Source organism: Barbatula barbatula (assembly GCF_947034865.1).
Source record: "Barbatula barbatula genome assembly, chromosome: 14".
In the NCBI taxonomy this organism is placed as follows: domain Eukaryota; kingdom Metazoa; phylum Chordata; class Actinopteri; order Cypriniformes; family Nemacheilidae; genus Barbatula; species Barbatula barbatula.
The window spans coordinates 21,885,875-21,901,488 of NC_136777.1; the positions used below are offsets into that span (position 1 = coordinate 21,885,875).

Consider the following 15,614-nt stretch of genomic DNA (forward strand, 5'->3'; position numbering starts at 1 on the left):
GATTATCATGTGATTAGCTGCTGCTCCATAGGTGTCATGTGGTGCACTTAAAAAACTTGTGCAGGCCGAAAGCCTGAAGAAAATGACAATACAATAAAACAATACAAACCCCCTGAACCTGACTTTATAAATGATGTTTAGGTGTTGGGTGTTAATCTTACACGATTTAATAAAATAGTATTGAAGTTTTTTTATCTATTCTGTGAAATGATCTAACCATTTCTGTCAAATACATGAATGATAAGGTGGTAACTTGTTTGTGTTGTGTGGTTTTATACGTCTTATGGATCTTGGATGCATGTCTTCCACCCTGTTCGTTTCCAAATCAGGTTATGACAGCAGGGCTGGGCGCTGTGATTTGCTACTAATGATCTACATAGACTTTGGCTCTAAAGTTACAGCCTGGAGTCTTGGCAGCTAAAACTTCCATCTCTGCTGTCCTCGCTGCATAGAGACAACCTCCGAGCCTGCTGCTGCGACACCTCTCATCTGACCTCTGTTACGATGTGACTCGAGCGCTAATGGTCGCGATAATGTATCATCTGTCCATGACTCTCACGACTCATTTGTGCTGTTAATTATCACAACTGTTTGAGAACGTCTGGAACGAAACAGCTTTTCTTGGTTTCACGTCTCGTTTGCAACAAATGTAAACACGGAAGCACATCATATCCGCTTTTTTACGTATGTGTAAGCGGACGATGTAATCGTCCATTAAAAAAGCTATCAGGAGACGTATATAGAGGGACATTTTGAGCGATTGTGAGCTGACGGATGCTCCCTAAGGTAACTCAAAATTTGATGGAGGTTGAAAGCAGCAATTGAAGGAGGGAGGAGGGTGCGCTTTTTCATCACTTCAGCGCACACGGCCAGCTTTCGGGGGGGCATTTCACTCAACGCTGTGGGTACACAGCTCTCTCTAGTGGCCAAGTATCACCCTCCCCTGAGTTTCTGTTGATAATCCACCTATTGTGTGAGGAGTCTCTTTTCAGGGCACTGTTACTTTTGGTCAAACTGATCTGCGAATCGAGAGTTAATTTAAAAGGACTTTCCAGAGAAGACAGGGTTTTGTTGCATGGCTGTGTTGAAAGAAGCCATTTCTAATGACTCTGCAGTATAGATCCTGTCTGCACCTGAAATCAACCCTCAAGTTGTTCCAAATCCTTTATAAAGTTTGTTGTTCTGCTGAAAAAAGAAATGAAGAAATTACAGGGAGTAGTTCACTTTAAAATAAACCCCCATTGACTTTCCATAGTATTTTATTTACTACTACAGATTTGTATTAAAGAACAATCCCTTTAAGCATCAGGCAAACAGCAGTATTAAAGTATTGTTTTGGCCAGTAACTCCTAAAATACTTGTGCCACAAACATAAATATCATAAACCTTGTGCTTTTGGATGGAATTTTATGGAATAATTGTGATAAGGAATAAAAATTGAAATAAGGTGGTATGTAAACCAAGGATGCAAGTATGTCTTAAGTAACTTTTTTGTTATTTTGTAAAGACTTTAATGACTGGAATTAATCTTTATTAGTTTTGAAAAGAGAAAAAGGTTGTTGAAATAAGCCACAGCTTCACCCTACATCTTTTTCGGCAGAGTTGTGAATTGTATTGTGAATGTACACAATACATTATGATGTATATTATTGTGAAAGGAATTATCTTTGATTACCTAAACAAAATGCAAGAAATTGAATAAAAATTAAAGTAATAAAGCCCATAAGGTAGAGATATCATAGACTTTGAGGCTCGTTTGACCTGGACCAGTATTCAACCTCCACAACACATTTACATTTAGTCATTTAGCAGACGCTTTTATCCAAAGCGACTTGCAAAGAATTCAGGGAGCAATAAGCGATGTCGTAAAAGAGCAACAGTACAATAGATGCTAATACAAACAACAACTCCTAACACCTTTTCTACTTAATAAACAACACACAAATAACCAATCAGAACATCTTAGGAACCACATAATAATACATATGCAACCACCTACAGAATCAGAATCTTCACATTGTCTTTACAAAGCATTAAAATCCATTTCATTGCAATTACTTTTATTACAGTAATTACTAACTTTACATATTCAGACTGGGTTGTAGTCTCCTAACATTGTCAATTCAATGTTATATTCATGTTAGATGTATACTTGTTATATTCTTAATGGGAGCAGTCTGTACTTTTCCCCTTAGATCACAATGTCTTTTTATAGGACCTGAACAATGGAGCAAGAAATATGTAGGGCAACACCAGGGGAAGCTCTCCTTCAAGGGATGCCTTTTCTTTATCTGACCCACTTATGACAATTTGGATGATCATCGCACTATAGCAGTTACATATAGTCATGCCAGAACCTGACAGTAATGAGTTCTGAATTTCAGGACTCAAAATAGCGAAATGAGATGAGGCTTAATGATTTGTTTATGCAGTAGGGTCAGAATGAATGGTCGGTTCTATAAAAAGCTTTTAGGCTGAGCTGTATTAACCTGGAATGGCTTTAGGACACTATGTTGTGAAAGGGCAGGGAAATACATGGCCCGTTCACTAAGAAGCATCTGAAATAAACATCCTCGCACGGCAAATCAGGGAGGAATAATCCCCCCCATTTATAGAGAGAGAGAGATAATATTCTCCCAGATTCTGACACATGCCCATGTCTGATATCAGACTTCAATTTATACCACTAATAATGCATTACAGCGGATGAAATATTAACAATTATTAATGTCATGCTTTAGTTATTCTGTATGATCTCTTGATCATGTTTTTACATCTCTCATATGCTATCTCTTACCACCAGTAAGCTTGGGCAGTGTGTTGAATGCTCATATTTTTCTGGTCATATCAAATTAAGCAAAGTTGACATTGCAGTATTGAATATTGTAATGATTTTGTCTGTTTTATTGTCTGACTAGCTTCGCAGTCTGTCTTTACCTCAACTCTGAAATGTCAGAGATGTATTGGAGTTGACATTACATCACCCTAATCCGTTTCAAAACAAATGTGAAAGAAATACATTGTATGTTATGTGCTCAACCTGCAAAGTAGGGAGATGTAGAATAACTCTAAAGCATTCCCTCCTCTCGCTAAGGAGGCCACATTGTGAATGTCATTTATTCACATAGGAATAAAGGTTTCACACTGTGAAGGTCTGACTCTGCAGCTTTCTGTGGTAACAGGGTTTAATCACTAAAAGAAAAACTTCGATGGGTGTCAGTGTTATCCACTGCTGATCTCATACAGCGTGCGCTCGCGTAGAGAGAGCTTCATCAGTGAATAGATAAGAAACGCCATTTCAGTTGGCATATTTCACATTTTCTTGCAATTTGTTTGCAAGAAGTTCTATATGTGGCAGGCTTGCATTGTAGGTATAAAGGGAATAGAGATCACATATTGAAAGTGGGTTTGAACACTCAAAGTGCTTCATGATGCCATTGAATAACTTTTTGTGTTTACATGATTCCATAAAGGACCTTTAATTCTAAAGAACCTTTCTGTTTCACAAAAGGTTCTTTGTGGAGAAAAGAAATTATAAAAAGATTAGAAAGAGAAGGATATACTGAACGGTATATGGCATCGCTGTGAAGCACCTTTATTTTTAACAGTGTAGGCTTTGTGGTGGCGACTTTGATATCCAGCGACCATGGTGTAGTCTGTATATAGCCTCGTGCTAGCTTCTTACTTCTGCCGATTGTATTCAGGCTTCGGAAGTAACAAATGTTATTAAATTGTAAAGATTATCCTGAAAGACAAAATGTGAGACGAGACACAAGACTGAGTTCACGAGAATGAGTTGAGATTTTATAATTTTTTAAAGAAATCCTCAATGATGAAATGTATAGGGAAATATATCTCCTATTACCCTTAAAAACACAAAAATGCAAATGATTTAGGCATTATAAAACCAACTTGTACTTTATGAAACACATTAAACTATTTTAATTAAATATATTATGCAGCAATAAACAATATGTAAACACTTCAAAATGTTTTGTCACAATCTCAACTGACAGGCAATAATTGCACAAAATGTATGCTTTGTTTTCTTAACGGGTGCAGCTTTTAGTAAAGAGCTTGGGTTGTTTTCTCTATCATATCACACTATCAATCCTCCTCCCTCCACTGACTGAACCCTCATAGCTTTCAGAGAAACAGTTAAAACTACATTAACACATCAGGTTTTATGCTAACACTGCACATATGTAAGTGACAGACGATCAGTTTTTGAAGAGGTTTTCCTGTGAATGTATTTAAAATAACGTAATGTGAACTTGCAATTGCTATACTGTACTTATGTTATAGTCCGCTGAACCGCCATAAACACTTGTGCTTAATGCGCGAGGCGCTGCGGATGTGAAAGACCACGTGAATGTTAAAAGGGTCCGTCTAGCGCATGTTTACACAGGGAAATGTTTGGAAAATCACTTTGTCTTTTTGAATGACCAGGCCGAAGACTGCAGCTCACTGCCCGCACATACTTTGTCCTGTTATTGGCGTGTTCTATACAGTATTGAAAACAGGTCACGCCACAACAAAATGTGCACTCACACACATATACATATATTTTGAGGTTGCACAGGTTAAATATAGGGCGCATATGCGACTAAAATGTCTCAATTTCGAGCCAGGCACCCCATCATGCCATTTGCGTGGAGATATTTTGAGACACATCGGACCTCGCAAGATCTCGTGTCACACCCCTAGTAATATGATAAATCTTTGTTAAAGTCCCTGTGAACCGGAAGTTGTGATAGTTTTATTTCTTTATTTTGACACATTCCCAGGTCAAACTGAATTTCGAATGAGAAAAGTAGTGGGCTTGGCTTTCATCTTACTTTGCGATTTGATTGAACAGCCGTTGCATTTGAAATCGCCATTGAAATCGATATGGCAGCAGACTGCCAGTTGAAGGGGAGGAGTTAACTGAAGCACCGCCCAAGCTGTCTAGCTTACCTTATTTAAGATGCATAGTATAGGATGAAAGAGCATTTTCAGATTTTAACTGAAGATTGTGAGGGCACATTCATATAAAAAAGAGAATGACTCACAGTGATAAACTATTTACAATAAATGCTGCAATATTTCTTGAAGAAATAGGTATTGTAATATTTTATTTCACTGGGACAATTTTTTGCGATCTTCCAAAAGTCTATGGGAAAAAATATATAGCCTTTCGGTCAAGGGAACCAGCACAGTGCTAACTTCTGGGTTGGCCTATACAAAAATGTGTCATGTCTGCACCACTCTTTGTTCACGTGTCTTTTTTGGGAAATATCATGGTTGTTTGGAAAATGATCTAGTCCTCTGTGCATTTTGATTCAGCTTTATCGTAGCAAACCTCTAACAAATTTTTTCCATGCTAAGAGATTTGAGTTCCTTCTGTTTTCATTAAGAGGATGCAAACACCGGGCCATTGCTTTGTGTGTTTTTCCTCTTTTAGAAGTGCGCACAGAGAGCACCTCAGGGAGGTATTAAAGCAGAAGGGCTATTTCTAGAGCCCCGACTGAGGTTTTAGCTGTCCAGTGTCCTTGCAGGTGCTAAATCACTCTTATTTTTAGTAATAGTCCCTTGGCCTAAATCAGTCGCTGTTGTATTAACCTAAACCTGCTGTGTGCCGCCCTCCAGGCTCTAGCAGCGGTTCCCTCTCCGAAATTCCTCAGTGAGACTATCACCCTCTTTAATGTTCCCATCACTTTAGTTGTTGTATCATTTAACCTGCACTGTAGTGTGCAGTCATATTGTGTAACAATGCTTATTGTGTATGTAATGGGCTGTTTGATCCTATCAGCACATGGGACAGTGATCCCAGGTCATTTAGTTTGAGGATAAGTATGTGTCAGCTGTGTCCCCTCTTCTGAATAAATGTTACAGTGCAGCATTGTTGTAAAAGAAACAGGGACACAGTATGAGGGGCCGTTTAGGCCATAATTATTGAAATGACTCTTACAAACACTAGTGAAATAAAAACATCGATCGAACTTAGTGAAATTCATTCACACATATTATTGAAATGACTCTTACAAACACTAGTGAAATAAAAACATCGATCGAACTTAGTGAAATTCATTCATACATATTAATGAAATGACTCTTACAAACACTAGTGAAATAAAAACATCGATCGAACTTAGTGAAATTCATTCATACATATTATTGAAATGACTCTTACAAACACTAGTGAAATAAAAACATCGATCGAACTTAGTGAAATTCATTCACACATATTATTGAAATGACTCTTACAAACACTAGTGAAATAAAAACATCGATCGAACTTAGTGAAATTCATTCACACATATTATTGAAATGACTCTTACAAACACTAGTGAAATAAAAACATCGATCGAACTTAGTGAAATTCATTCATACATATTAATGAAATGACTCTTACAAACACTAGTGAAATAAAAACATCGATCGAACTTAGTGAAATTCATTCACACATATTATTGAAATGACTCTTACAAACACTAGTGAAATAAAAACATCGATCGAACTTAGTGAAATTCATTCACACATATTATTGAAATGACTCTTACAAACACTAGTGAAATAAAAACATCGATCGAACTTAGTGAAATTCATTCATACATATTAATGAAATGACTCTTACAAACACTAGTGAAATAAAAACATCGATCGAACTTAGTGAAATTCATTCATACATATTATTGAAATGACTCTTACAAACACTAGTGAAATAAAAACATCGATCGAACTTAGTGAAATTCATTCATACATATTATTGAAATAACTCTTACAAACACTAGTGAAATAAAAACATCGATCGAACTTAGTGAAATTCATTCATACATATTAACGAAATGACTCTTACAAACACTAGTGAAATAAAAACATCGATCGAACTTAGTGAAATTCATTCATACATATTATTGAAATGACTCTTACAAACACTAGTGAAATAAAAACATCGATCGAACTTAGTGAAATTCATTCATACATATTATTGAAATAACTCTTACAAACACTAGTGAAATAAAAACATCGATCGAACTTAGTGAAATTCATTCATACATATTAACGAAATGACTCTTACAAACACTAGTGAAATAAAAACATCGATCGAACTTAGTGAAATTCATTCATACATATTAATGAAATGACTCTTACAAACACTAGTGAAATAAAAACATCGATCGAACTTAGTGAAATTCATTCATACATATTAACGAAATGACTCTTACAAACACTAGTGAAATAAAAACATCGATCGAACTTAGTGAAATTCATTCATACATATTAATGAAATGACTCTTACAAACACTAGTGAAACCATACATATGTATTACTGTAATCTTTTACAGACACATTTCAGTGTAGTCGATGAAAGATTTCAGTGTAGTCGATGAAAGATTTCAGTGTAGTTGATGAGAGCATATTTCACTGGAAAAGGAAGCTGCATCCTCACTTCCGTTTAGTTTGGCGCGCGTTGATGACGTGCAGATATGCCGCGAACAGGAACCTGTCAGATGCAATTAATTTACTGAATTAATTACTTATTAGTTCCTCCAACAACTCCGACCCACTTGCCAGGAAGATCTCACATGCACAGATCTCATACTGCCTTGGCTTAGGTATGAACTGGCAGCGAACTTTAAGCTGCTTGGGCATAAGCCGCCGCACACTATAGAGTCTACTATATAGTATAGACACAGACAACGTCTCGCTGGAGTCACGCAATCTGCGGTTGAGATAAGTGCGGTCACGCTATCTACGCTTAATTGCGCATCTACACAGGGTTGTACGGTAGCGATCATCTTGAAAAGTCGAATTGTGAAAAGTAACCACTGTCTGGACATTTCGTTATGGTGATAAAGGTTATGATCGTACTTTTGCAGCTAACAATAAATCTATATTCCCATTATTTTGTTGTTTGCCTATGCAATCAGATCATTTGGATCCGGAAATGGAATATGGCCTTTTATATATGGTATGACACATTCTAGAATATGACTTACAAGAAAAACCATAGCCCCTTTAATTATTTATTATTTGTTTATTTTATTTGTATTAAAAAATATATATTATTATTATTTTGTTATGTTTTTATTATAATTGTATTTATGCACATGGACTGTATTTTCTATTACAACGTTTGAAATGCCATGTTGTTTTGTATACAAATAATTGTTAAATAAAATTTAAAAAAATAATTATTTGTATACAAAACAACATTACAAAACGTAAGGACTGCAGTTCTAGTAAACAAGGGTTCTCCTCATCCACAGCTCTTACAGCTTGAAACAATGAATGCAAGGTTCTCGTTTGGTCCTCTAGCTCTCTGTGAAGGCTCAACATATTCGTAGCACCATTCCCTGTTTGAATGTCCTCTAAACACTTAAGTGCACTTCTTAGAAAAGCTGTAATATCATCTTCATTGTTACTCGTGTATGAAAATAGCGCAAAACACTTGCTAAAACAAAAAACATCGCCGTGGCGTCATTTTGAAATCTTAAAACCAGAGTTTTATTTCCTCGACACACTCTTTAAATCCTGGTAAAGTGGGAGTAAAGCTTCATTCGAATGTGTAGTTCCTATTGGAATTGCAGACGCCAAGAATTACGGAACCGCACGCTTATACAGTTTTATAGCCAAAATATATTTTTAGACAATAAAAAAATTGCATTGACAACGAAACTGTATAAGGAAAAACCGAAGGTAGCGCGGGCGATTGTAAAATATTGCTCAGTAAATTAATTGCATCTGACAGGTTCCTGTTCGCGGCATATCTGCACGTCATCAACGCGCGCCAAACTAAACGGAAGTGAGGATGCAGCTTCCTTTTCCAGTGAAATATGCTCTCATCAACTACACTGAAATCTTTCATCGACTACACTGAAATCTTTCATCGACTACACTGAAATGTGTCTGTAAAAGATTACAGTAATACATATGTATGGTTTCACTAGTGTTTGTAAGAGTCATTTCAATAATATGTATGAATGAATTTCACTAAGTTCGATCGATGTTTTTATTTCACTAGTGTTTGTAAGAGTCATTTCATTAATATGTATGAATGAATTTCACTAAGTTCGATCGATGTTTTTATTTCACTAGTGTTTGTAAGAGTCATTTCATTAATATGTATGAATGAATTTCACTAAGTTCGATCGATGTTTTTATTTCACTAGTGTTTGTAAGAGTCATTTCATTAATATGTATGAATGAATTTCACTAAGTTCGATCGATGTTTTTATTTCACTAGTGTTTGTAAGAGTCATTTCGTTAATATGTATGAATGAATTTCACTAAGTTCGATCGATGTTTTTATTTCACTAGTGTTTGTAAGAGTCATTTCGTTAATATGTATGAATGAATTTCACTAAGTTCGATCGATGTTTTTATTTCACTAGTGTTTGTAAGAGTCATTTCGTTGATATGTATGAATGAATTTCACTAAGTTCGATCGATGTTTTTATTTCACTAGTGTTTGTAAGAGTCATTTCATTAATATGTATGAATGAATTTCACTAAGTTCGATCGATGTTTTTATTTCACTAGTGTTTGTAAGAGTCATTTCAATAATATGTATGAATGAATTTCACTAAGTTCGATCGATGTTTTTATTTCACTAGTGTTTGTAAGAGTCATTTCATTAATATGTATGAATGAATTTCACTAAGTTCGATCGATGTTTTTATTTCACTAGTGTTTGTAAGAGTCATTTCAATAATATGTGTGAATGAATTTCACTAAGTTCGATCGATGTTTTTATTTCACTAGTGTTTGTAAGAGTCATTTCAATAATATGTGTGAATGAATTTCACTAAGTTCGATCGATGTTTTTATTTCACTAGTGTTTGTAAGAGTCATTTCAATAATTATGGCCTAAACGGCCCCTCATAACACAGAGCTAGCTTTAAATGGTCCGCGCTGGGCTTCGCGTACATCTACTGACATTGCTCTTCGTCCTACAGAATCATATACACTACTCTAGCTTTCCTGTGGCTCAGTGGTCAGAGAATGGCACTAGCAACGCCAAGGTTGTGGGTTGGATCCCAGGGGCACATACTTGGAAACAAATATATAGTATAATGCAATGTAAGTTGCTTTAGATAAAATGCATGAATGTAAATGTACTCTTATTGTACTATATGACTGTAAACCATCTAGTGTGAGCTGGATTCTAAAGAGCACTTAAGCAGTGTTTACCACCCTGTTTAGCTGACCTGAAAGGGTCATATAAGGGTCTGGAAAGATATCTTCTTATGGCCCCTAGACATGCTGGAATACAACATCCAAGCCTTAATGTGGCCTAAGGAGAAGGGTGTTAAAGATTTCACACCATGGATATATTCTCGCTCGATGCCACATGTCAGGAGATCTCGTGTAATTGCAGAGTGTGAAGTGACATTGAGCCTGCGGATCACATTCTTGTCTTTCACAGTATGCACGTGTTGACGGTTGTTTGTGACGCAGCTATTTGTAACATAATAAAGACCTGTTATTGGCCTTTATGGGACATGAAGTCGATCATTAAAATGCCAGAAAAGCACATTAATTAGTTTTTAGATGCAAGTGCTAGTTTCTAAATAACTTCCTACAGATCAATAATAATTTCAGTAAAGGGGCAGCACCACATTAACCTCATCTGAAAAGATTATGGCTTATGAAATGTAACCGTTTTATTAAAGTTAATAATTCAGCGGTTGTTTTAAATATCAAAGTTCTATTTAATGGACCAATAATGATTTATGTATTAAATATTTGACAAATGAAAACACCTAGTGCTTTTAAGACAGTCTTGAATTATACTGATGTCTTTCGTCTTCATGCACAGACTAAAGAAATAAAGCTGCAATAATAAGTGTGTGTATATATTAGTGTATATATTTGTACAGGTACATAAATACACAAATATTACTGTTTTATTGCTCAATAGTGAATATGAACTTGCAGTATTTGAGGTAAAAATATATGGAGCATCTTTTCTGTTATTTTGACCTGTTTCTCCAGGTTTCATATCTGCAAATAAATGCAAATAGAAACAATATTTTTATTTGCTAAAAATATTGTTATTAGTGCACAGAATGAAACAAGAGTGATCATTTTACCTTAACATCGACTTATGAATAGTCAATTCAGAAAAACTGAAATTATGTTTTGAAACGGTCTCTTAATTATTTCCGTGGCGACACACACACACACACACATACACACACACACACACACAGTATGAGCATGAATTCTAATGCTTTTTATCCTATAATTCACAGAATGTCATACACGTATCGTATGTTGTTTGTTAAATGCAACTATTCGTTGTTTTTCCGTTTAAGATGATGAAAATTGTAAATTAAGGTGCTTCATTAGAAGTGTTATCAACATTTTTGGATCAGAGTTTTCCATATCTTCCAAATTCACCAATTTTTGCGCTCTTATTTTATTAAATATACAGACACAATGTTTTAAACATTTATTTTGCCTTTCCTCTCCATAGTCCTATAGAATCCTGTCAGAATTTCTACAAAGACTTCACGTTACAAATTGACATGGCATTCAACGTGTTCTTCTTACTCTACTTTGGCTTGCGTGTAAGTACCTTATAATTTATTTTTCATTGTAACATTTGCATATAGTCTCTTGATCTGGAACATTAGTACCAAATTTCTATTTCTTTTTTTTACCCAGTTCATAGCAGCCAATGACAAGCTGTGGTTCTGGTTGGAGGTGAACTCAGTGGTGGACTTCTTCACGGTGCCGCCCGTATTCGTGTCAGTGTATCTGAACAGGAGCTGGCTAGGTAAGTCTCTTCACCTGATCTCCTGTCAGTCTCTGCACTCCAGGGTGGCTCAGCACTGGTGTTCATTCACAGGAACAGCTGCAAGCTGAAGTTAGACGACATAAAGGCCAGTCTGAGGATGAGACAAGGGCAGTTGTTTGAACAGGAGATTTTTATGATTATTACGCTAAGCCGATAGGGTTGAGTGTCAGTTTCTGTCTTGGGTAAAGCCAAGAATAGCTGTGAAATGTCACTGCTTGAGAACCCGACTTGCGGCAGAGGTGACAGTGGGGCTTGGATGAGGAAGAGCTGAAGGGAGAGTTAGAACTGAACCTGGATATGTTATGTTAGCGTGAGGATTACATTTATTGATTAAATTCTAGATTATAATGGCAAATATAAACCGGACAGGAGAAGCTTTGCCTAAAACATGTTTGCCCTAATGATACGGGATTTCATTACTCTAGGTATTAAAGCAACGCCTTACAGTGAGAGTGGTTCGAGTTGTGTGTACTTGAGTTATCTCGTCATTTAAAAATCAACGGTTCCCTGACAAAGACGAGTTATTACGGCAATCTGTGTTTGTACTGTTGTACAGCAGGTGGCGCTGTTACACACCTTTGGAAAAAGTACAGAATCTCTGAACCGTATATATTTGATCTGTTTTTTATGATTGTTCTGAGTCTAATCTACATACTGTATTCACTAGTAAAGGTTACACCATCTGTGTCATTTCTGCTTTCGAAAACAGCTGTGACAGTAATGTTGTATCCCTTTGTTAATAATTAAGCACTTCAGTAGCAAGCTTTAGAAAACTTCTTTCATTATGCTGTTTAAATAATGCATTATAAAAAAAGTACACCAAAAACTATTTTTAATTGTGTCTTTCCCCTCGAGGCAGTAAATTAACATGAAATAAAAGCCGCTGTCAGTGGTAGACTAATAACAGCTGTTTGCCTGAGCAGCATATTTAAATATTGGCTGTTTGAGATGCACTTCAAAACAGTTTGTTACGGCCCATAACCAGTTTGGCTAGTTCAACCAAAACTAGTAAATAAAGAAAGGAAATAGGCCGAACATACGAAAAACACCACTCCTGATTGAGTTCAAAATCAGTTTCCAGTTTTAATTAACGAACGTAAAATTCAACACAGACAAATATAACAATTCAAAAGGTTTGTCTAACGAATTAATAAACAAAAGAAATTAGCTCCCATCCCGTGCGGCTTTCCCGCAGCTCCTCCTAGGAACAAAAAAAAAACAAAAAACAAACATGTCACAGACTCGTAACAAGTTTATGAGTGGAAACTGAGGCATTTGTATCACTTAGAAAGACTAAACCTGCATATGCATATGTCGTCTACTCAACTATAGACCCCTTTGCAAGAGGTAAACACTAGTCTAGGTTCTGGTTTTATCTTTTATTTTATTTAAGTCTTTAATACATAACTCAATATTGCAAATATTTATTTCACATTTAGATTTGGTTAATACATAACTCAATATTGCAAATATTTTTTTCACATTTAGATTTGGTTAATACATAACTCAATATTGCAAATATTTTTTTCACATTTAGATTTTGTCTTGGTTGTATTTTGTTCAAAATTTTGTGTTATGTTAATAAACTGAAACGGGATGTTCTTCTCGCCAAGCATTGGATTGCTGCCAGCATCAAAGTGGTCTATAGACTACAAAATTATACAATTTTACTATACATTTACATTTAGTCGTTTAGCAGACGCTTTTATCCAAAGCGACTTACAGATGAGGAAACATTGGAAGCAGTTATAACGACATAGGCAACAAAATACATAAGTGCATCAAACTAGTCCATTAAAGCCTAGCACAGTATAAAAAGCTAAGAATAGTGAGGTTAGGACGGTTGGGGTTTTTTTATATAAAGAAGGAAAGGGAAGTGAATTAGGAAAAATCAATCAGCGACGTGTTGACGGAAGAGATGCGTTTTTAGGCGTTTTTTAAAGATGGGAACCGAGTCTGCTGATCTTGTAGCAGCTGGTAGATCGTTCCACCAATGTGGAACAGATCCAGAGAAGGTACGGGAGAGTGACTTTTTTCCTTTTTGGGATGGTACCACTAGTCGTTGTTCCTTTGCAGACCGCAGTGATCTGGCCGGAACATAGATCTGCATTAGCGAGTGGAGATACGATGGTGCAGATCCGGTGTTGGTCTTGTAGGCCAGGAGCATAGCTTTGAACTTTATGCGGGCGGCAACAGGGAGCTATACAAAAACTATACAAACGTATAACAGTAACAGACATTCTGATACTTTATTATTATTGTTTCTTAGTTTAATGTTATGCATAATTTTAGTTAGAAGTGACAACACTGCCTTTTTTCTACAGATGATGATTATTTTAATATCATATAGTCAGGCAAATTGATGTTTAATGGACAATGCTTTTCTTGATGCAAGCTGATTTTCTGATTTAAACAGCCATTTAATTTACCATAATACCATTTATTTGATGTCATTTGTTTAGAACACATAACCAAAGCTTTAAAAACATATGTTGCCCTCTAGTGGTCTACACACACTTATCTTTTTGATATCTAGTTTTAGTTTGTTAAATTATGACTTTGTACTGTTAAGAAAATATGATATAAGGAAGGAAATAATAATATAAAAAAGTGATGACCAAGTCAGACTCTCCGACTTGATGAAAGACTGTGAAATATTAACATCTGCAGCAACATCAGCATTTCTTCAACACTGAATTCAGAGAACTCTGAGAGAGACACACACACACACACACAATATCGCACACAAGTGTTATGACTGGATATGACTGTGACATGTTTGCTAAGGAAATCAATAACTTTGCTATAGTAAAGTTTTCTATTTTACGGTTACTGTGGTAGAGAGATTAACAATTAGACCAGTGGTGTACACATACCGTAAAACTGGTTTTTAAAATCAACTAAAACTTAGCATAGCTTTAACATATCGTTTGTGCAAACAAAAAGCCTGATATAGGCAATGTAGCTTGCTCTTATGTTCTACACCCCTGGTCCCAATCTGTTATAAAACCATAATTCAGCTTCAGTAGGGACCTTAAAAGACCCTGGCATCAAAATATACCGTCCTCTGAAAACTGGACATCGATTAATACAGTGGAGAAAGTGCTTTTAATTTGAACGGGTATACAGAGATCCATTTATGGGAAATAGAAATGATTCTCCCTGATGCAGTGCAGTACTTTCAAACACAAGAGGGTTGAATATGGATTTACACTAAACAAGCTGCCTTCATCAATCAATTACCAACAGTTTCTGTCTCTCAAATAGAGTTTCTCCTCTTCAAAAGAAGACTGCATTAATCATATGGTCTTTTATTTAAGGTGATCTATGGAGTTTTATTGGAGTAAACTGGGTCCACTATTGTTATTCTGGAAATGTAATGGGTTGTGTGTAAACGTCATCCAGCATAATCGGCTATTAGAAACCATTTCAAATGGTTTTGTATTGTTGTGGTTGAAATATTTATTTTTCTATAATTATTTCTATAGCAGGGAGGATGTACTCAGCCCTGGGACGTTTTGGTGGCTAGTAAGTCAGTTGTCAAAGGCCAAATTTATATGCAAAGTGTAAATATAGGTGATATAAATCTCCCAGTCCTGCATATGTTGATACAGTTGTCTGTAACGCATATAGATGGTGCCATAGCTTTTTTCATCCAGTCAGTTCCTGAGTGTCATCTTGTGGTTTGATACAGAATTGCACTATATTGCTGGATGGCCTGTCCTCACCACAGGAAACCCCTCAGTCAAAGCAGCATAAGTCACATAACCAGAGAGAAAAAAATCACTTAAGGAATCTAATTTGTTTTAAGCCTCTTTCATATGTA

At 35.9% G+C, this 15,614-nt stretch overlaps 1 protein-coding gene across 1 annotated transcript in view; it reads left to right on the forward strand.

Annotated features, from left to right (window-relative positions):
- Positions 1-15,614, forward strand: part of kcnma1a (potassium large conductance calcium-activated channel, subfamily M, alpha member 1a) — a 151,784-nt gene that overhangs the window by 65,001 nt on the left and 71,169 nt on the right. Inside the window, 2 exon segments of the mRNA XM_079473229.1 lie at positions 11,465-11,558; positions 11,656-11,767. Of these exon segments, the coding sequence (XP_079329355.1) occupies positions 11,465-11,558; positions 11,656-11,767 (206 nt within the window).